The following is a 22,473-nucleotide window of genomic DNA, read 5'->3' on the forward strand; positions in this document are numbered from 1 at the left end:
TAAAAAAATTTAAGATGGTTGATTTTTCAACTTTTTTTATTGAACACTAATCAGTGAGTAATATTTTGATGTTAACAAATTTATTTCAAGTTTTACATTTATTTATTTATTTATTTTACTTTGACTTTCAACCCAATCAACCCAACATGATGATTTAAGAATTGGATATGATTAGATTGAATAAGTTTATATAGTCGAATTGAATTATCTTTATTTCAATTAGTTCAATAGTAGATTGGATTTAGTTTTCACGAACTCTATTCAATCCAGTCCATGCCCACACCTAATTGTAACCACAAGATAATTGTGGCAAATTATATAAAAAATTACTCCTACCGAAGAAGATTAAGTGCCTGTTTGGTATGATTTATTTAAGAACCATAAGTGCTTATTTAATCGTATAAGCATTTTTTTAAAATTTTTATGGTGTTTGGTTTTTTTTTTAGTAGAATTTTTTTAGCTTAAATAAGCTAATTTACCTCTACTAGTAAAAGCCCAAAATTTGAGCTTTTGAGAGTAGAGGTTATAGAACTTTTCTAAAAATAGATAATATAAAAAATATTACATAGTTTAATGGTTCAAAAGTGCTTTTTTTATTGACAACCAAACATCAAATGACTTTTTGTGCAAAAGCTCTATTGGTATAAGCTCTACTGCTATAAGCTCTACTGTTATAAGCTCTATTTAATAAGTTGTACCAAACGGAGCCTAATGCTAAGTTACATGCATATAATTTACAACTCTCTCACATAAATAGTGAGTGGTGTGGGGGATCCACCAAAGAATTGCCAGCACAGTAATAATTCTGGTGAAGTAAAATCCTCAGTGTTAAAAGTTGGTTTCGTCTTTTGCTTAAGTAATAAAAGAAACAAAAAAATACAAATAAATAAATAGTGAGCAATGGGGCGCATACATTCTTTGGTTGGCTATTGTATTTCTCTCTTGTCTCTATTCTTTCGTTTTCACTTACAGAAAGCTCCCGCTGCACTTTTTAGAAAATATCAGATAAAAAAAGGGGAAACATACGCGAACTTTCACTTCAAAAGCCAACAAAAAAATGCTGTAAAGGTGGACTGTTGGCTGGACTCAACTCAAAAATGGCGAAAATGGCGTTCATGAGGATCAAAGAAAATAAAGTCATCTAAAAACAGCAAAATGCTACAGCTTACCTTCGCCCTCAATTTAATAAGATTAAATTTAATATTCCTTGTGTGATTAAACATAATAACAGGCAAAAACACATACATGTTATGCATTCATAAGAAGAACAAAAATAAAATGGCCAACATAGCCTACAAAAGCAAGCAGGAGACCTAGCAACTTAGCCTATCAACAAATAAATAAACCATACGTACATCTGATTAAAATTTTTCCAATTAAAGCAGACACTAAATGTGGCTGTTTGGTTTTGATGGACAATAGCATGGGACTCGTAAACAGAACTGAAGTGAAAAGATGCCTCAAAATAAGCTGAAATTGTAAATTAAATCCATTTGTAGTAGTGTTTAGATTGTACAATTTAAGGAATTCAACCGATTCCTTTTTTAAAACTGAGACCAAGTGAGGGTGGAATACAAATTTAATGAACTACTAAAAAAGGTCCTTTCTCGTGTAAATAACCAATGCCAATTTGTACAAGAGGTTTTGAAATTCAGCTCACAATGAAGTCTTAATTTGACTTCTAAGTTTTGAAAAAAAAATGATGCAAAACTAAAGGGCGAAAAAAAAAAAACTTAAAAAAATGCTTGGCCCACTGATTGTTTTTTTTTTTAAAAGTGATTGACACATAAAATTGAAAAAAAAAGAGTATAAACTATTTATTGGAAAAAGGCTAAACTCGTATGGACTCCATAATCTGTAATTAGTAAAATAGCAGTAATAACGGTAACAGATGACCAAAAAAAAAAAAAAGTAAAGCAGAATGTATTGTCAAAAAGCTCTCTGATAATCAATAGTTTTCTCCCAATACTTATAACAGCAGAGGACTAGAACCCACTTGCAGAAATTTATCATTAGCACGCTATCCAGTTTTTAAACTCTAAATTTACACCTCAAGGTTCTGCAGTATTAAATTGCCATACATAATTTGGCAAAACAGAGTTCAACAACGAAACGAATTATTTGATAAAACTTAGCTCATAGCAGAAATAATAATAATTGACACTAGAACCAAGACTGCCACTATCAGACCTATACACTAACTCACATATCCACCCACTTATATCTCAGATACTAGAAAAACCAAGGGCATGAAACACAGTACCAAACTTAAGGTAAACCACCAGAATCTGTAATAAACAAATTGCTCTAACCCAGTAAAATAGTTGCATCCTCGAAGGACCAAACTAATTTCTAGCATTTAAAAGAGAGACAAAAAAGATTCCGGACCAGATATAGTCATATGGAAAATCAAGATATGACTGCTGAGACCAGAATTTAAGATTTAAAAACAGGAAACATATAGAAATTACCCCACTAGATGTACTCTAACCACTTAATAGAAACAATTAGCAAGTAAACAGAACACAATTATGAAAATAAAACAATTATAGATGTCACCAAGTTTCGTCCGCCATTCATATCTCAAGTGCATTAGAATTAAGCTAAGCAAGTTCCGGTACTTCCGATTTGCCCCAGATTTTAGAATAGCCAGCCCAAGCATACCACTTTGTTTATCTGATGGTGGAGCGAAAGACTCCTTCCCTTGCTAGCCTGGATTGATATACCTCACAATTTTCAAGGATGCCTATGCCAATAGCCCTTGAGCTATTTGGTTTTACTAACTATGCAATATTAAATAACATTCACTGCAAGTTAGTCTTCTATGACGAATTACACATGAAAGCAATTAATGAGGTGTCCAAAGACCATATAACTCAATCTATTATAGACTGACAAAGATAGCCACAACACCTTAGCCAGTTAGCCTTCTATGATGGATTGCATGTGAAGACAAACAATGCATTACAGGATTTGTTCGAAATATTGAATAACTTGATTTATAATAATGAGGTTAACTTTTTATTTGTTACTTTGTGTGCATTTCTAGTATCAAAAGAATGCGCACTCATCTCAATTTTATTAAGATACTACAAGAGAAAGATAGTCAATGACTTGGGGATGCTAAAGAAAATTCAAAATAGAACACAATAAAGCTGTTTTTTTCCAAAACTGGAAACAAAAATTTTTCTGAACTATTCATTGAATTTGGTTGTTTGATATTGGTCCATTTATGCTAAAATTCCGACCAACGATGTTACAAATTTGTAAGAGTTCAGACAAGAGATGCAAAATAATAAAAGCATAAAAAGAATAATTAACTAGCCTAATTCTTGGAATAAAATTGGCAATTCAAGATTTAGGGCCATCATTGCCCCTCCTTCGCTCCCATCCCGATAGATCCCATGAGAAAAGGAAGAAAGGTAAAATCTCATGATCCATGAATAGAACCCCATGATCTGAACCTCAACAATGAGTACACATGATTTACCCGGGCCTTAGCTATGTGCGAACACCTTTGAAAAAATGCTTCAGCTCTCCCCATTTACTGAAAAACATGGGGCACCTAGTTTCTCTACAGACTTCCAAAGAAGAATACAAAGACCAATTTATACCTTCAAGAATTGATATCAATGGCCTAAACGAAAATCTAAGTCTCCACTGCTTATATGGAGATGTTCTGCTACTACATTCCATTTGTGTGGTTCAGTTATGAGCAAGTGCCAAGTTTTTAAGTTGGAAGAGATAGACAAGAGAAGCGTGAGGGATGTCGAGACAATTGATGAAGAAAGAAGGAAAAATCAATTAATTAATTATCAAAGTGAAAGACATTGTACCCTGTCAGGGAGATTCCTAGGAATAGGTAGTGCAGTAACATATCTCTGGGGGAAGAATTTCTGAGCATTTGCATCAGTAGACGACGAGGCCTCAGCCCCCTCAGCTTGGGCCCGGCCATGGAATTTGGCAAAACGATTGATGACAGAAAACTTCTCTAGATCTTGACATTCCACTCTCAAGTCTAAGATTGAGGCTCTCTTGTCCAGTCTGCATAATCAGAAAGCAGAACAAAAGCGTGAGAAAGAGAAATACTTTATGTACAATAAATGTGAAGCTGAGGAAATGTTTATAGTATAATGCCAGTAGGAACACCATGCAGCCACAAAAGAGAACTAAAACGTTAAAACCATTTTTCTCTCCATGGAAATCCCAATATTAAGCAAGAAAAATACTAAAGGCACTAAAATCTGGCATTGATTCTCTGTCCAACAATTCACTTCTTCCTCCATCTAAAACTAGCACAGATGACCCAGCAACTGAAATCACGTTATTACGTTTAAACAAATAGATTTAATGACTTAATATCCCCAGTAATAGCAACAATGTTATTCAATGACTGTGTGAGAAGAAAAGACCTTGTACAGAAAATTGAACTAAAGAATCATTAAATACTGAAGCAGGTTAGATTTGACTCAAAGAACGTGAAAACTTCATTTGAGAGCTTAGGCTTGCAAACAGTGACAAAAAGGCAATAATAAAGGGGATATAAAAATTGGAAGACAGATTACCTTGAAATACATTCTTCCAGCTTCTTTGCTCTATCAGCGAAGTCTTCCATGGCTTTCAATATGTACTGATCACCGATTCTCTCAGAGGTTTTAAGCTTCTCAGAAAGGCTGAAAAATGTATTTCACAAATCATGTTATTTATTTCCACAAGTTATTATCCTTCCCTAATCAACTACAAAACCTCAATGATATAGCAGAAGCGTGCTTGAACAATGTCAAAGAGCAATTCTTACGGGTTTCCATTATCATGCACAGAAGCATCGCTTTTGGAGCAAGATATAGTACTGCAAGCATCTCCTAATGCTGATCTGGCAACAAAGTAGGTCACACTCTCATAATGTGAACTAGCATCTGAAAAGAGAATTTTTGCATGAGGAGGGTGAAGCAGTTGCTGCATAAGCTGCGTAGTCAAAATAAGCCTTCTTTTCGATCTAAGCACTGGTGGCCCATCTTCAGTCAATTCAGTTTCATCTCCCACCTATTATCAGAAAGAATCCATGAGAATACTACCATCACAGATTTAATGACAAAGAAATAATGCTTGACAAGAGGTGGACGACCAGCCACCAGTCCCCCTCCCCCCCAACCCTCTTTTGTTTTGACAGACACACACAAGAGAACACAGGAATAGTAAAAGCAGACCTTCTCCAACAATCTATTTGCCGCTCTGGCCCATTCGGCTTCTGCCATGCTGCAAATAACAGAATTTCAAATATTCAATTCAGGAAAAGAGAAAACAAAATAAAATATAAAACACAATTATATTCAGGAAAAGAGAAAACAAAATAAAATATAAAACACAATTATCTTTGTTAATAACCTAATATAAAAGACAAAAAAAAAGTATGTTTTTGATCATTAAAGAGCATAAGAATTTAAAACACTTGATCTATTGGGCTATATATGACAATCACCTGATATTCTGAAGCCTTGCAAGACCCTGCGTCACTTCTCTATGCCAAGGTAGAAGATCGGAAGTTGCACTTTTACGCTTCTTTGGTCTCACATGAACCAAACTTTGATCAGAGGTAACAGAAGGCAAAAACTGAGAGGAAGAAGGATAGTCATTTCTCACTGACATGGGAATTGAAGTTTGCTGAATATTGCCAAGCTGCCTAGCATCAGCAACAGAATTGGCTTGTGGTGGATGGCCAACATCTAAACTATCAGAAGGCTTTCCCACAATGAAAGGCTGTTCCATAGTCTTCACAGCAGTGATTTTCCGTGCATCATAGACAGATAACATCTGCCCATTTTTAAATGTTCCATACTGATCAAACCAGGATGGAGCCATCTGGGGACTGATCTGAGAATTCTCACCTCTAACAGCAACTGCACTATTACCATCAGTAGAGCTTTGAGAATCATTATGACAAACTGTAAGCATATCACGGGAAGATGAATTTGTCCCAGGATTATCGCCTGGCTTTGATGAAAAGCTTAGCATCTTAGAGTCTCCAGGTGGAAGTGGGGTATGATTTGTTGATAATTGTTGTTCCCCAACAGGAGATACCTGAGAACCATCAATACCAGAGTCTGGACCCTTGAATCTCTTCACGCTCCTATTATCTGGATCAGTCTCAGTACTTTTCATTGCCTGCATTTGGTGCAGTAAGGAGTAATTTTGATGCCGCAAGTTGTTTGGCTTTAAAGAACGACCAAATGCCTCAATATCTCTTTGGATAGTAGTAGAATTTGAAAGAGTAGAGTCAGCAATAGAATTTGCAGCAGATTCTTTCCCTTGCAACTGTGAAGCATTCATTAACTTCTCGCCCACATCATTCTCCGACAGTACTTGCTGCTCTTTTGCTGAATGGTCTTCCTGAGCAAAGCCTTGTGGCTTTGCAGAATATGCTGCAAAGCCAGATCGGCCATTATCTCCTTTTTGGGCAATTTGATCATCTTGCTTCTCTGGGCGAGAAAGAGTTCTTTCTAAATTATTAACAGGTTGAAGATGGGTCTTAAACAAATTGGGAGGAGCCTTTGAAACTGATGAACTTTGTTGGTTTGAAACACTGGCCCACGCATTATGAGACATTTTTGAAAAAGCACCCTGCTGAGACATGCCGGGCATAACAGACAGCTGAGGAACTGGCATAGCCTCCAAAACAGGAAACTGTTGTGCCGACCCTCCATGGTTTTGGATGTTACTACTTAGCTGGGATGTTTCAGTAGCAGAAGTAAATTCACCACGGGAAGTGCCTTTTGACATGTCGGGCACTGATGCCTGAGCTGCTTGACTAGTTTGAGTTCTCTCAGAAGAATCCCCTATCTGTTTGACAGGCTGGCTTGGCGCTACTTGACCACCACTACCACTGATTTGCTGGTTCTGATGATGACTTCTGGGATATTGAAAACCCGCAGAAAAATTCCCCTGGATATTATACTGTGAAGCATTGTTGCTAATTTGTCCAGAGGCACTAGAAATATGATTCCTGGAGTCACCTTGGTATGTTTCATGGGAAGTATGCAAGGATTGAACAGAGGCAGTGGAAGCTAACCAAGAATGGCCCCTTCTTCCCATATCGGAACTGACACGTGTCGAACTTAGAGAAGCCTGAGAGGAACTCTGTGAAGATATAGCATTGTCTGCAATGGACAACCTTTGGGATGGGGGGCCCAGTTGCAAACCAAAACCTTGTGAGGCAGAAGACTGATTTTGCTGAAGATGATCAACAGACCCATCAGAGATTTCCGCTTCAGGTATCTGAGATTGATTGCGATCAGTAGAGCTGAAGTTTGTTGCATGGCTGTGTTCCTTTGACTGATCCACCTTATGCAGAAGCTCAAGCATATTTTGACTGAAATCAAGTTATAACATTCACAAAATCACACTCCAATCGTCCAAATCATAATTTGATAACTCAGTAATAAATTCTGAATAGAAATATTTCCGAAGCCAAGTCAGGAAACTAAACAAACTAAGTCTGTCAGCTATTGGGAACTATAAAATATCAGAATAATTTCTTATAATCCCAGATACTAATCTTGAGTAAACAATGTTTTGCTGAAAATAACTATAAAAAAAATGACACAAGCAAATAAATTGACAAGCTAAAATGAGAACATGCAGAAAATGACAAATATTCAATTACCTCGATGGAGCAGTTCTGTTGGGAGCATAGTTTCCAACAGATTTGTCGACGGAAGCAGATGCAAGCGGTGCATAACCAGGATGCATGCTTCTTGAGGGCCCCTCATCCATGCATTTCATATCTCCTTGAAGACGGCCCTGTAGATATAAATTAAAAGAAAATTAAGTCTGATTTTGTTATATATATATATGTATAATATGTATGTATATATAGACACACACACACACACAGAGAGTCATTCTCTCCTGTGAATGTCCGCATTTTGTTAAAGCAAGAGTCAGTATAAGACAAAAATTTGGTACAACTATTATGTATAAAGCATTGGATAATTAATGAATTGGAATCCACAATATCTTTAGCAACTCTTGACTGGTCTTGATCTTAAAAAATTGTCCACATTTGCACAGAAGATTTCTTTTGTATGTCCATGCATGCATGCAGATGCAGAAGTACATCATTCAATCACCTTCGCATTGTCCATAGAATTTTTCCCACTGTGACTGAAATATTTTGACTGCCCAAAATATGCTTGGTCATGACCTGTCAATCCTCGAGAAGCTTGTTGGGTCATGGCCTGAGAATGTGTAGCATTTTTCATTCCAGAAGAAGATTCTGTATCTATATCAACATCACCCATAGGATGATACTGAAATTTGCGAGTCCCAGAAGGTTTTCGACCAAAATGACCGGATGGCTTTTGCCTTCCACCAGGCAAAGTACGTGAGTCACTTCCATCTAACCAAGTATTTTCTTTGAAACCTGTACTTGTACGATGGGATATGTTAGAATGAAAACTGTCACTTGATTTTTCTCTAGTATTGGAATTCTCCAACTCTCGTTCAACTCCCATGTTATCAGGGCCATCATGTCCTGATGATTCTATAGCTTGTGGACTCTTATCCAGATGTTGCTGATATTTTCCTTGAACTTCACTACCTCTAGGATTCACGGAAGAATCAACATTTTTCCAGAAATTTAGATTATGACTATTTGGAAATTGTTGGCTGCTTTTCTGATTGGCCCTCATAGTACTAGAATCTGACATTGCAATTTCATTATTCAAATTAGAATCTTCCCGATTGACCTGCTGGTGCTGCATGGCAGAATTAGCATGCTCAGATGCACTAGAAACAGAATCAGTCATAATAATACCAGCACTCTGACCCATTCGCATGGAACTTTTAAGTTCAGTATTCTGATTATGCTGCAATAAGCTTTCATTACTCTGATCTTTCAAAGTTGAACCACCGCCAGCTGATACAGACTCAATAAAGTTCCAACCATTTAGTCTATTGTATGGTTGGCCACTGGTAGAGGACATGCTCTCTAGAAGGTTCCAAGGAACTGAATGGCCCTTCGCATGTAGTTCTGCATCTGAGGAACGGGCAACATTGCCATTAAAATGACTTCCTTCAGTTACTGGTTTTTGTACAGGGCTGCGATCAAACCATTTGCTTCCATCTCCAGAGAACTGCTGAACAAACCTCTGAGAAGAATCATTCTGCAGCTTCTCACTTTGTTCTTGAAAAGGCTTGAATCCTGACCGCTGAACACCCAAAACGCTAGGATAATTAGCACCTGCATCAGTTTCACCAGATGAAGGGAAAGGTCTTGAGTTCACTGTAGACATAGTCTGCAAATTGCTATCAGCCCAAGCAGAAAACTGTTTGCTGCCATCATTAACATACGAGGAGGGCTGCAGAGGCTCACTACTCCGGACACCCAAACCACTCCATCCTTCCTGTAGCCCCACATTACCACTAGAAGTTTCAGCTACAGCAGATTGCATAAGAGCACTCCAGCTCCCACTTTGCAGAGAAGGAACTGCACCCAAAATCTCTGTACTATCCAACATATTAGAGCATCCTGACCCCATGGTACTCCTGCCAAAGGCATCCCACAAATTGTCATCTGAGCCAAACAAAATCTTCTCTTCTTCTGGATCTAAGGTAGCTGCATTTTGCGAAGGTGCAACCTGCAGCACAGTTTTTTCCTGTGATGTTTCTGATGGACCAACTAACCCTTGCCTCTCATGAAATTCTTGCATGGACGTGCTTCTTTGCTGGGTATTCATTTGCTGCAAATTTTCCAAATTAAGTCCACTGCTTCCTGCAGCAGACACAAACATGTTTTTCCCTTGATAGCCCTGCCTAGAAGCCATGGTTTCATCCTGCGTGCCAACTTGATCTGGAAACGCAGGGTGCTGATTACCTGGAAAGGAATTACTGCTGGCAGGTATCTGCTGCATTGTAGACTTATCCATTTGGATAGGAGAATACTGACTTGGATTAATCCTTGTGCTAGAGACAGGGACACCATAAAGAGATTGATCTTGTTGTGGGACAAAACCCATCACCCGCACCTGGCCTTGATCAGGTGGAAGCATAAGTCCACTAGAGGAGCCTTGCATAACAGGAGAGGCACCATGCTGCTGCCAATTTGTGTTGGCTGCCATTAGCTCAGGCTGCCATGAATAGTTAGATGCATCTTGCATGGGTATGCCATTGAAAACACTAGGTGCATGACTGACAACTGTTTGTTTTGCTACAGAAGAAACTTGATTTATGGAACTCAGTTGCCTTGCTTCTTGTTGCTGAAATGGTGGATTGTGTAACTGTTGCTGCCTCTGAAGTTCTTGTAGTTTCTTGAACATGACTTGTTGATGCAGTAGCTGCATGTCACTAATACCTGACTGATGCCTTGGCAGTGATTGCAGAATGCTAGAATGTTGACTGCTCATTTGCTGCTGACCCCCAAAAAAATCATAGTTAACAGGAGATTCAGCAGATTCCAACCCCATTGAATTTTTCTTGTTAAGTTCAGGACCATTTCCTAACTGCGAGTCAAGAACTTGCAAGCCTCTTGATGTCAAATTATGCCGATTATATTCTGAATCCATTCCCAAAAAGTTTGACTCATTCTGCCTCGTCTGTAACGCCTGATGTCCATGCATATAGCCATTCAAAGTAGGTTGGTTATGAGACTGGCCTCTAACAAGCTCTGACTTCAAAGCTGACTGAGTTAAGTTTAATCCATGCTGCACGCTTGAAGACTGACCACCATGTCCTCGCTCAGAATCAGCTAGTGTCAGAAAAGAGGAAACTACATTTAATAAGAGAGTAACTTGAAACCATATCACAAATGTCCACTTAAAAGTCAAGTAATCTAAAGTCTAATACCAAAAAGATTAGGAGGGATAAGAATAATCAGCTGTAAGAAGATATCCTTCAGAAAACTATACGAGGCACTTGAAACCAAATAATCAAGATGGGCATGATTAATACCTGATGGCTGCACACTGTAACTCTTCAAATTGGAAGAAAGAAGAGGCACACCAATCTGTCTCTGGCTACCAACCCACAGATTGTTATTTAACCCAGACCAAGTCCCGTCTACAACCTGTGACTGATGCTGGCCTTGGTTCAAGTTATCTTGGCCAAAAAAATTGTGGATCCTGTCTCCTACTTCGTTACCAGGCATAGATGATCCACCTCACAAATTTTCAGCAGCAGCTAAAATGTTGTGAAAAGAAAAAGACTGCCTAAAAATTTTTAAGAAAGATCAAATCTCCACTTGCAGACGAACATTAAAAATAATAATAATAATTATTATTATTATTATTATAGACTTTTTCCCCAAATTCAAAAATGTTTAGAATCACACCTCCTTGCCGTGCATTTAATTGTCTCTCCAACTGCCAGGGTTGCACTTAGAAAGTTAACCTGAGGAAAACTAATACAATGTTCATTATACATTAGCAACGAACTAGTGAGATAGTACATCAACTAAAGCAGTTATACACAAAGAGTCATACCCTAACTACCACTGATGATTAAAGAAAGAACTCTATCCCACATCAGGATCAATTCCCAATACTTTCTTTCCAAAAAACAAGCAGAAGACAGATGCTTTGAATTAAAAAAAAGGAGGAAAATGAACCATTATTGCACCTCCAATACCCACAGCAACACAAGTTAGGCAAAAGAGAATAAATAACATTAAACTCCAGCCAAAACAGCATCATCCCAGTTATTATAGAGTAAAGAAGAACGAAAAGACTTCCAAGAAACTGACAACTTTAAATAAGACAAAAAACTCCTTATCCCAAGCATCTACAGAAATTCTTCAATTTCTCAATTGCAAAGAGCCAAAGCTTGATATTTCTTGAATATGCAATAGTATTCTCGGATACCAATCATATTGTTGAAGAGTATAAAAAATATGAATATCAATATATTATGGATCGATACCCCACGCCTATGCCAGACCCCTTCAATTGTTTACAACCAAATTTGAGTAAAGTGGATTAAGAGTCAGTGAAAAAGAATGGGGAGTGGTTCATGACACATGTTTTGTCCATTTTGATGACCACAATGAGCTTAGGAAGCTTTTGTACCTAGGAACAGTTACTCAATCACAACAGTTGTTGTTAAGGGGAGGCAGTGGATCATGTAGCAACATTTAAAACTTTATTTCTTCTCTGATTTGGCAATACTCGAACAAAACTGTTCACCTAAAAATTCCCATTCTAAGAATTTTTTCCTTTCTATGATTCTCAAGAACATCAGCATAAATAACATCAGTGTTTTTGCTTCAACGCACAGAGCTGAACCTCCCATCTCCCTTGAATCATGAAATCCCTCATTAAGAAGCAAGAAATGTCAGGTATATTGAAACTATTTATTTCAAGTGTTGCAACCCAAAAGAGAAGAGGCCATTAAACACCGAATTCAGAATCTAATATTGGAACCCGCATCAAATCTCTGTTGAAAGCAACGTGAAATTCGGACAGAAAAGAAATTCATAGCAGAAATAGCCCCTGCCCCAACAGAGTCCCCCATCCCGAAAGCTTATCTTCTTGGATGTGCTGTTCCAAGAAACCACCATTATACCACACAAAAAGACCATCTTGGATGTACTGTTCCAACCTACAATTAAACTTATATTATGAAAAAATATGGAATCAAAAGACTTTGCCTGTGTTCAGCGTCTAGGTCATGTGATAAATCCCCTGATTACAGAGGCAACGATAAGAACCATAGGTAAGATTGAACTTTACAAGCTCAGGCAATATACATATGATGAGACATTGATATGGACCTAAAATTAAGGAGTCTCAACTGTTAAATATACCCTCAAATGCATGGTTTGCAGGTCGCTCTTCAAAACAAATATTCTACCCACTTTGAGGTCTCACGATCACATACTGGCTTGTTTTGGGTTGTCTAAGTTCAATTTTAGTTTCTGAGGCCACTTGGGACTAGAGAAGGTTTAGCTTAGCCAAACTTAACTTGCTCAAACAAATACTCTTTATCTTCTTTTGTCAAATTTCTTTACAACCAACTCCCTAACTGAAAAACATAACAAGAGGAATTCTACTGGTTTACAACAGAAAGTAAAGAGATTAAGGATCTAAAACACACAAAGACAAAGAATGTATCAGTGAAACACTACACAGCATCTTCTTCATAAAATATAGAATTTCACCAAATGACCTTTTGTGGTTGCTCAAGAATTGCAGGGACCACAGACTGCATAACTCCACAATATTTTCCCCGGTATAGAAACTCAAAATTATTCTTAACCAATCAAGGATGTAAATAACTATAAAATGACATCAATTGCCACATAAGTTCCAGATTTTCTTTGCCAAAGAACATAATTTTAGTCTCCCCCAAAATTAAAATGAATATAATGAAATGATAAAGGTAACTTAAACGTTTGTCTTTAACTGCTGGTCTTGAAATCAAAATCTGGTTTTTTGGTCTATCATCGAGTGAGACTAGTATATGGGATCCACTGGTTTGGTAGATATGGTTGTAACTGCAATCAATGCTTGTCAATTTCAAGCTTCAACTTCCTTTTTAAATGGCACTGTGGAAACTCAGTTTGATATCCAACACATGCTTGTGGAAATAATGCACGCATGCCCCCTCTATGAGCCAAGTACCAAATACTTAAATAAGTGTCTCTCATATGCAAGGTGAAATTAAGGGCAGCAGAGGCAACCGAGTCAAAAAAAGATGAAAATTCCCACCAATGCAACAAATTAAGTTCGAATTTTGAGTCATTAAGAAGGCACCATGATTAACATCAATTACTCATCAGACATAAATTCCGGTCGAACTGAAGATAATCACAATATTAGCAACAGACAAAAAAGTTGACATCAAACTTATGTCCTTTTTCTACGGAAGCATCAACTAGTAGAAATGAGACTATCTATTACACTCACATTAGAAACTAAGAGCAAAACAACAAATGCTCCCCTATCCAGGCATCTATCTCTCAATATCACACAAATCAAAACTTCTGAAAGCAGAAATGAAACAGAAATGAAAGCATTTGAGTAGATTGTCTTGAAATTGATGGAATTGATGGATATGTGCAGACAGAACAAAAATTCAAAAAATTTATTTTCTTCACTTTCCAACATTTTCTCAACAATTAAAAAAAGTCTAAGCTACTAAATTCTCTCAAAATATCGCATTAATAAACGAAAACAGAAAAGATCGCTCAAAAAGGAAAACACCACAAACTCCGCGGTTAGAAATAAACGACGGCATAAATCTCACACTCAATACAGAGAACAACACAATCTATCACTGCCCCTACCTAGATTCGGTCTCTATATGTAATTAATTCCTAGATAGAGAAAGTTAGGGTTTCTGGATAAAGAATTAGAAGCTGTGGCACTCACAGTGACGATGAGAGACCTCCGCTGAAGCTCGAAACCGATCCTCCCGAACTGTGAATCTGTCAAGTTTTAGGGTTTCAATTGAAGATAGAGATAAATTGGCTTTGCTTTAAGCTCAGGGAGAGAAAGAAAGCGAGAGACAGAGAGAGAGAGAGAGAGAGAGATAAAGTGATCGAAATAGTGCGAAATTTTCAACGAACAGAGGAGCAAAACTGAGGTTCGGATCCGGGGCTAAGGTTCGTGGATCGAAGCGGGAGATATGGATACGAAGCAAAGGAGGTATTTTCTTTCTGGGCGAGGGCGAAGGAAGTTTAGAGAAAGAGGGGAATTGGAAGAGTGGTTGAGAGTAGAGAGAATTAGGTGGTCCTACAGCTATAATTTGACACGTGTAAGTTAAATAGCGGGCACCCACAATGCACATTCGATTTGCAGCGAACGAGCTTTTTATGATTTGATTGTGGCCGTTGATATGCATCCTGCACGTGATGTGTAGACGAATTTTCAAAATAAAACTTTAGTAATGAAATTTGAAAAGAGGGATCCGCTTGGAAACACGCTTGCTTAATTTGAAAACTAGAAACAAGAGAGGAGGGGGGGGAGGGGAAATTGTTGCAATGAAAAAACACTACCTCATTTATCATTTCTCTCGCGTTTATTTTATTTTGTTTATTTAAATTACGTTTAGCCGATTGCGGGTGTTTTTGTTTAGAAATTTATGTATGTGTCTTTCAGTTAAAGTATTCATAATAAATTATTGTAAAACACTTTTAAAAACTGATGTTTAACATTAGTGCTCTTAGTTAATAAGAACATAAAATATTTTGTTTTTCACATCAATAATTTCAATTATTTTTCTATTTCAAGAGTGTTGTTCTTTTGCAATTCATCTGAATATTAACAAGTTATTACGAGGGCATCTAAAATCACTATCACCGGTTGTCATATGTGTATATATAGGACCATACGTTCTTAAAATAACTTTATTCTTTTACTCTCATTTCTTTAAATTGAGTTACATAAATTTGAAGCTTTTGGATATCCACCAATACCCCATAGGTTGTATAAAAATAAATATAATATTTATTGTCCACTACTTTTTGTTTGTTTTCTTTTTATGTTTGTGTAATTGGCATTTGGATAATAACCAAGCACACAATAATATAAAAAGCTCATAAAAGTAGTAAAGAAAGAAGTACAATCGACAAACTAATTCCTTTAATACAATATTTACTTCCAAACCTTATTTTTAATTTTTTAAAACACTTCATAATCCATTCTATAAAAGGAATGTTTTTGCAAATGTAGTCGAAAAATTATAGATTATTTATTTATTTAGTTTTTCCTTTTTTTTTCTTTTTTCTTTAAGTGAGAGTGCTTTTTTACTTATATTTTCACGAATTTTTAATTTTTAATTTTCTTTAGATTCTTCAAAACCAAAGGAAAAGCAATGACGATTCAATTGGAAGGATTTACTCAATCGTCAAATCACGCGGTGCTGTTTTGTAATATAGTGAAACTATTAGCACCCCTCAAATATCCTAATAAAACCCCACTTTCTCTACATTTACAATTTTTGAACTTAAATTTGTTTACACTCTCCAATACCATCATTTTTAATTCTCATTGTATTGTAAAAAGAACAGAAGACCTATTGTAGATGCAATTTGTTCGTACGCCAAAACTACAAGAGATTTTCAATTATTAAAACTAACATCAAATGAGATATGAAAGAATATTTATTTAAATTTAAATGAGAAGTTAAAGTAAAATCAAAACAGTTAGAGAGAGAATATAGCAATGAAAGAGGGAGAGATCATTAACAAATTCCTTCCAAGAGTTGTTTAATTATTATTTCACGAAAAAAAAAAATCTATGATCCCAATGCCATTGACTAGAAGATAGAAGAAGATTTTGCAGCTCTTATATTTGAGATAGATCTTTAATAAATTTTCTTAAGATGAACAAAACTATTATTAGTATGCTTTAAGAGGTTGAATGTGAACCTACTGTTATTTAATAATATCTTAATTTAAAAAGTGTTAGGGAGCTCATTTATAAGACGGAACACAAAAAATTAGATTAGTAGATAATTGTTTTGACTATTTTTGAAGATAGCATGTTGAAGAGATTTTTATTTTTTATTTTTCGTGGGTTAAAGGAGAAATTACTATGTAAGGGTTAAAATGGATGCCTTTAGAGAAGATATTACTTACTGGGCATTTTTGGTGGGTACACTTAGGAAGGGTGCCGGTGGCTCCACGCTCTGTCGTATGTGATATATGCAAGCGTCTAATAAATAGGCCAGTATAATTCCAAGCCTGTGGATTCTAGTCCGAATGGTTGATCGGGCTAGACCAAACCATGAAACATGCTAATTTATTGTATTTTCTTTCGCTTCATGATATTTACATTACATTTTATTAATTTATAATTTAAAATCTATCGTAACCTTCTAAATCAATTATTTGACGACATAGTTTGGATATTAGTCATATATTTATAGATTCAAGTCTATTTTCAATGTTTAAAAAGTTTAAATTAAAAAAAAAAGTGTTCATAAAATTTTTTCAAATAATTGATTTTTTGAGATATTTGTGGATAGAATCTTAATTTATGGGGTATGTTCGATTAGAATTCAAATTAGCGAGTGTACAACAGTATTTTACATCAATATGGATGCAAATCTTAATTATGTGTACAAAATAAATAAAAGCACTAATTGTACTTTAAAATGGTCATTAAGCAGATAAGTGAATTATAGTATTGTCGATTTATAGAAGATTGTTAGTTTTTTCTATTATATATATATGTCCCTTTATTATTTTCATAATAGTTAATAACTCCCTTGACAGTATAATTTTATAATATTATACTTTTATTTGTTTTTAATTGAAGAATTAAAAATAAGAAATATATATTTTGGTGTGAATAAAAAATTAATAATAAGAATTTTTCTTGTATTTTTATTATTTTTAAACTCTTTTCTTGTGTTGAAATTGGTATTTTATATTTTCAAGATAAATTATCAATCAAATGACTCATTTACCCTATACTTATTTATTTTTTTCGTGCAATGAGAGAATTTTGAATATTATAAAAATAGTAGGGAGCAAGTAATATTTATAGATTGTTGAGGTGTGGAAAGTAACAATCTCCCTTAATTTTATTATCTGTGTAATATGATTTTAGCATGCTTTCTTCACTATTTATTGTATTAGTTAGTCGAACCCTAATCTGTTTCATTTCAAATATAAATATATATTTTTTTAAATACTACAATAAAATAGTTTTATCATATCATTATTGAACCAACACATCAATAGTGTTACATACTTATGGCTACAGTGCTCCAAGAGTTTTTTTTTTTTTTTGCAAAGAAAGTACACCTTCCAGTTGATGTTTCACATTTATTCTCTTTAAAGTGCTCCATGAGTATATTATCAATTTATCGTACCCGCAATTTGGGATGATCACATAACATGATTTTGTTAACTTTCAGAACATTTGACGGTACTTAAACTGCTTTAGTGCTAAGGGATACTATCAATTTACTGGCGAGTTATTTTTTTTATATACTATATATTATAATAAGAACTCTATAATATTTTCATAGCCGGACGTAAATCGAGTTTTCTTATAATATGGGAGAAAAATTTATTGTACTCGTCGAAGTTAAATAAATCCCTGTGACTGGCGAATTATTTTCAAGCAAATGAAACTGACGTTAAAACAGGGACCCACCAATTGGCCACAAAGGCATAGTGGGACCCACTGCGACCCACCCGGTGCGGTATTACGTATGTCGACGTGTCAACAGATTCTTCTGCGGTTACGATAGCTGGGAGCCAGAGCAAGTTAATACATTATACGAGCGGCAATCAGCGAAGCCAGAGTCACACAGATCTGTGAAAATAATAGTACGAAGCAACACAAGCTTCTTCTTGTATTTGTACTATCCGTAATCAAATCACCGAGCGGGAAAGAGAGAGACACAGAGGGAGAGCGCGATGGGAGGAGAAGAGAAGAGGCACCAGATGATGCAGAACCTATTCGGAGATCAATCCGAAGAGGAAGAAGAAGAGATTGATTCCGAGCATGAGTCCAATCCTCAGCCCAATTACGCTTCTGTAAATTTCTCATTCCCTTTTTGCCCCTCGCTTGCTAGCTTTTAATTAAATCGATTATTATCAAAACGCATTTTTTTAGTTCAATTTGAGGCATTGCGGCTGTTTGGCTAACCAATCAAGCCCTAAAACCGGTGTTAATTCAATTTCAAGTTTCTAGGTACGTCACTATATGTTTTGTTTCGCACTCATGGGAACTAAATTGAGTAATGAAGATAGCTTCCACTTCTTCTGATTGACCGGAACGAGATATGCATGAATTTGTAAAATTGTCGGTAGCATCATATGTAGATAGGGTTCCATCTTCCATATACCTGCAGCTCAAATAATATCGCTAATGCTTATGAACTAAAATTCAAAATATACTTTGTTTGCTTGATTCCATAATGTTCTTTTATGGTTCTATGTTCAGGATGAAGCTGAGGGGGGGCTGGAGGCTGAGGTTGAAGTTGAGGGTGAGGGTGAAGGTGAAGTTGAGGGGCATGGAGAAGCAGAAGTGGAAAGTGAAGGTGAAATGCATGATGCAGAACCTGATCCTGGAGAGAGTGAGGGTGAAAGAGATCAGAGTTCTCAAGAGGTAGATGTTGTTGATCAAAGGGAAGAAAGTGAAGCTAAGTATACAGACAGTGATGAAAAAGAAGAATATGGTCAGCGAGTAGCAACAAGCAGGAGACGGGAAGTTATTGAAAGTGGATCAGAGAGGTCTGAGGAAAATCATTACCCAGACCATGAAGATGAGGAGGTTGATCAGGCTAGAAGTCCAAGGTAATATTCTCCTTTCTATATATTGACTCGCTTGTTCTGTGCGTGTCCTAGCATGCTGCACTTGTTTATCATTTAGAACGGATTATGTCTTTAAGTCATGTTGGCAATCATGATTGCATGCAATCCCACTTGGACTCACTGGCCAAGTTGCTCCAACATGTAAAGTGGAATTGCATATTGGTGGAACTAATTTGTTAGTTATTGTCCGCAGAATGATATTTGAAGAGTTTCTTGGTTTCCAATAGGGATGGGTCCTTTTTTCTGGTTGGATGTTGTTCCCCATGATAGGCTGACTATTTATGACTTCACTCATTGGCAATATATGATATCACTGAATAGAATCTATATTGCCCAGTACATTAAAACAAAGATCCCTATGTTTTATTTTAAAAGAAGCATTCTTTTAAGTGAAGTTGTGTACTATGATTGGCAATTACTATTGTGGAAAGTTGACCGTGTGTAGTAGGTCACCTGGAGGTGAGGAGAAGGATCAGACTCACATTTCACATTCAGCTGCTGAGATTCGTGATGTATTTGGTGACTCGGATGAAGAAGATGTTGGAGAATATGCTATTCGGAATGACATTGATCAAGATTCGAATGTGAGTCTTCATGTCTCAAAGCAATTTAAATTCTATTTTTATGTTTCCTGACATTGCTAGGAAATATGTATTCATGATTGCTGGTAAAATGTTTTCGTTTCATAGAGATCCCCTATGGAAGAGGAAGGAAGCTATGAGAAAAGTATAAGGCCAGAAGATATAGTGCCTGATGAGGATATGCAATATGAGTCAGAAGAGGAGCATGTTGAACCTAAACATAAAGAGAAGCCAGTTGGTCCCCCGTTAGAGCTAGAAATACCACTGCGCCCGCCGCCAGCTGATCCAACTAAGGTGTTTTATGTTACTTCTACACGCTGCTCTAATGATATCTGAAATAACTACTTCTCTTGTCTTATGAGATGTACAACTGGACAAACAGAACTTTTGTTTGTATTCCAGGTTATCAAATCATTACTATTTTTTAAAGTCATATCCCTCATTGTGTTGAAATTGATTTAAATGATATCGTTTCATGTATTACTATGAGATCAATTGCATGTCTTATTTTGATTACAATTCGGTAAGGCTAGGTTGCGCTTGCTGAAGTGAGCAAAGCAACTTTGGGTACCTGTTTTGAAAAACCTTGCTTCAGCTGAGCATCTGTTTATGCTAGGGGAATTATACTTTTGCGTGTGTTAATCTAAAACAATGTTTGTTTTGAAAGACTTTATCACGTCCATATGTATTCCAGCTTATTATCTTGAAATTTATCATTTTCATATGCATGCTAATTCGATGATTAGTGTATTCTTCTAGTGCCCTAAGACTCTGCGCTACTTCAGAAAGTAGATGAATTTCAATGTGTTTACCTCAGGGAGAATTGTAATGCATTACATATATTTTTTTGCAGATGAATATGATCAAAGTTTCTAATATAATGGGCATTGATCCGAAGCCATTTGATCCTAAGACATATGTGGAAGAGGACACCTTTGTGACAGATGAGTCTGGAGCCAAAAAACGTATACGCCTGGAAAACAATATAGTGCGCTGGAGGACTGTAAAAAATAAGGATGGCATGACATCAGTGAGTAGATTCCTTTCAGTTTACATGCTGGAGTGTTATCATACATGATTTCATATTTGCATGTGTATTTATTATCTTTAGATATAGATGAGGTACTTTTATGCGTGCATGTGTTTCCTACTTCCTCTTCATTTAATAGATCCCATATTTTGTAATTTTCATTTAACTTTTTGTTGTTGCAAATATAAAGCATGTTGAGCTGGTTGTGACATTGAAATTGATTACAGATGTACAGAAATAGATTTAACTTACAAAAGCATAAAAGGATTTCACAGCTTTTGCAGTTGCTGTCCTCATGCTCTACAATGGCACTTTTAAATTCTATGTGATAGTTTTATCGCAAAAAGGGGTGAAAAAAATTATGCAGTAGCAATGCAAAAGTAAGAAGTGACACAAGATCTTTTTTTTTTTTTCCAGATAGACTGGATCTGCTTGAGACTGGAACAGACTGGTAGATGATATTGATTGTATGTGTTTAATGTGATGATGTTTGTCAAGGAATTTTGATTTTATTTGAATTACAAAAGTTAAAAGATAGTTTGGAGCTATGCGTTAGATTTATTGTTACTTGCCAATTTCAATAAAATGACATACTTGTCAAAAAATTCCTTTTTTATTGAAAAGTGTTTTACTTTATCAGGTGATAAAAACTAATGGACCACCAATTGTTTATGTACATATCTAAGCACCAGGTTGGCAAACATTAATAATCCATACCTTAAAAACATTTTGTTTTTAAGGAGAACCTCCTAGTCAAAGGATAAAAAAGGAAGATAAATTATGCATTAGAAACTAGGCTTCATTTTTATTCCCTTCCCTCTGCACTTCTGTTTCAACTACTGCAGTCGCACAGGACAAAAATTTTTTGCTCTACCGTGTATCCGTTTTCTCTGACCATGTTGTGTTTCTAACACTTTCTTTTCAACATGTAGTATGAAAGCAATGCACGCTTTGTGAGATGGTCAGATGGCAGTTTACAGTTACAAATTGGGAATGAAGTTCTTGACATTACTGTACAAGATGCACAGCATGATCAAGCACACCTTTTCCTTAGACATGGAAAGGTATCTCCTTAAATCGCGAGTTGAGAATATAATATCTTCAATCTTTAAATCTATTTAGCTTGTCAAACCGCTAAGTAATGGAACCTTTTCAAACAGTCCGATTTGGGATGTGTATTTCAGAAGTTTTGATTGACTTAAGCATCATTTATTATTGATGAGATTTGTCTCCTTGATGTTGAATTTATTTATTTATTTATATTAATTTCTACAGACATTGAGTCATTAAAAGATAACAGAATATAATCTCTGTTTCTTTGTTGTATGCCTGTCTTGTAACCCACAGCGGTGTGAATTTTTTTTCGTATTTGTTAGTCCTTCCATCTAAGCGTGGTTTTCACTTTTAGGATACATGAAAGTAAGAATATCTTTATCATAAGTCCCACTTTTGATCTTGGTGCTTTGCATCGTGTATGTAAGTTTCAATTCTGAATTTTACGCCGGCTGCCATTTGATAAACAACATGTTCCCTTCTTCTGAGTGTATAAAAAAGAGTAAAATATAAAGAGCTGCATGTCAAAAGAGTTAAGTTTTATA

The 22,473-nt window shown here is 36.0% G+C and overlaps 2 protein-coding genes across 7 annotated transcripts in view; one reads left to right on the forward strand and one right to left on the reverse strand.

Moving 5' to 3' along the window:
• LOC102619104 (protein LEO1 homolog) overlaps positions 1-22,473 on the forward strand; it is an 89,205-nt gene that overhangs the window by 61,160 nt on the left and 5,572 nt on the right. Inside the window, exons 2-7 of one of the 3 annotated variants that reach the window (XM_052438722.1) lie at positions 18,276-18,484; positions 18,894-19,246; positions 19,710-19,848; positions 19,954-20,139; positions 20,699-20,875; positions 21,808-21,939. In XM_052438722.1, the coding sequence (XP_052294682.1) occupies positions 18,365-18,484; positions 18,894-19,246; positions 19,710-19,848; positions 19,954-20,139; positions 20,699-20,875; positions 21,808-21,939 (1,107 nt within the window). In that variant the 5' untranslated portion in view covers positions 18,276-18,364. Of the gene's footprint in view, positions 1-18,188; positions 18,485-18,893; positions 19,247-19,709; positions 19,849-19,953; positions 20,140-20,698; positions 20,876-21,807; positions 21,940-22,473 lie in introns of those variants that run through there. The other 2 variants (XM_006477585.4, XM_006477586.4) reach the window with 2 other exon arrangements.
• Positions 3,783-14,659, reverse strand: LOC102618242 (uncharacterized). 4 transcript variants are annotated; one of them, XM_006477584.4, is made up of 10 exons: positions 14,361-14,659; positions 11,324-11,382; positions 10,945-11,172; positions 8,127-10,741; positions 7,661-7,797; positions 5,480-7,366; positions 5,208-5,256; positions 4,799-5,043; positions 4,566-4,673; positions 3,783-4,044 (listed from the first exon to the last, which is right to left on the reverse strand). In XM_006477584.4, the coding sequence occupies exons 3-10, from the start codon at positions 11,138-11,140 to the stop codon at positions 3,816-3,818; spliced, it is 5,466 nt and encodes a 1,821-aa protein (XP_006477647.2). In that variant the 5' UTR covers positions 11,141-11,172; positions 11,324-11,382; positions 14,361-14,659; the 3' UTR covers positions 3,783-3,815. The 4 variants fall into 4 exon arrangements, with proteins under 4 accessions (XP_006477647.2, XP_006477646.2, XP_006477645.2 ...); XM_006477583.4 differs by having other exon boundaries at positions 10,945-11,201; XM_006477582.4 differs by having other exon boundaries at positions 11,324-11,392.

Source organism: Citrus sinensis, chromosome 3 (genome assembly GCF_022201045.2).
Source record: "Citrus sinensis cultivar Valencia sweet orange chromosome 3, DVS_A1.0, whole genome shotgun sequence".
NCBI lineage: Eukaryota > Viridiplantae > Streptophyta > Magnoliopsida > Sapindales > Rutaceae > Citrus > Citrus sinensis.

Coding starts and splice junctions, on each gene's coding strand:
- LOC102618242 (XM_006477584.4), bottom strand. CDS start 11,140: ATGCCTGGTAACGAAGTAGGAGACAGGATCCACAATTTTTTTGGCCAA. Junction 7,798..8,126: donor ATTCTATGGACAATGCGAAG/GTGATTGAATGA, acceptor TTATATCTACAG/GGCCGTCTTCAAGGAGATAT. Junction 5,257..5,479: donor GCAAGGCTTCAGAATATCAG/GTGATTGTCATA, acceptor TGTTATTTGCAG/CATGGCAGAAGCCGAATGGG.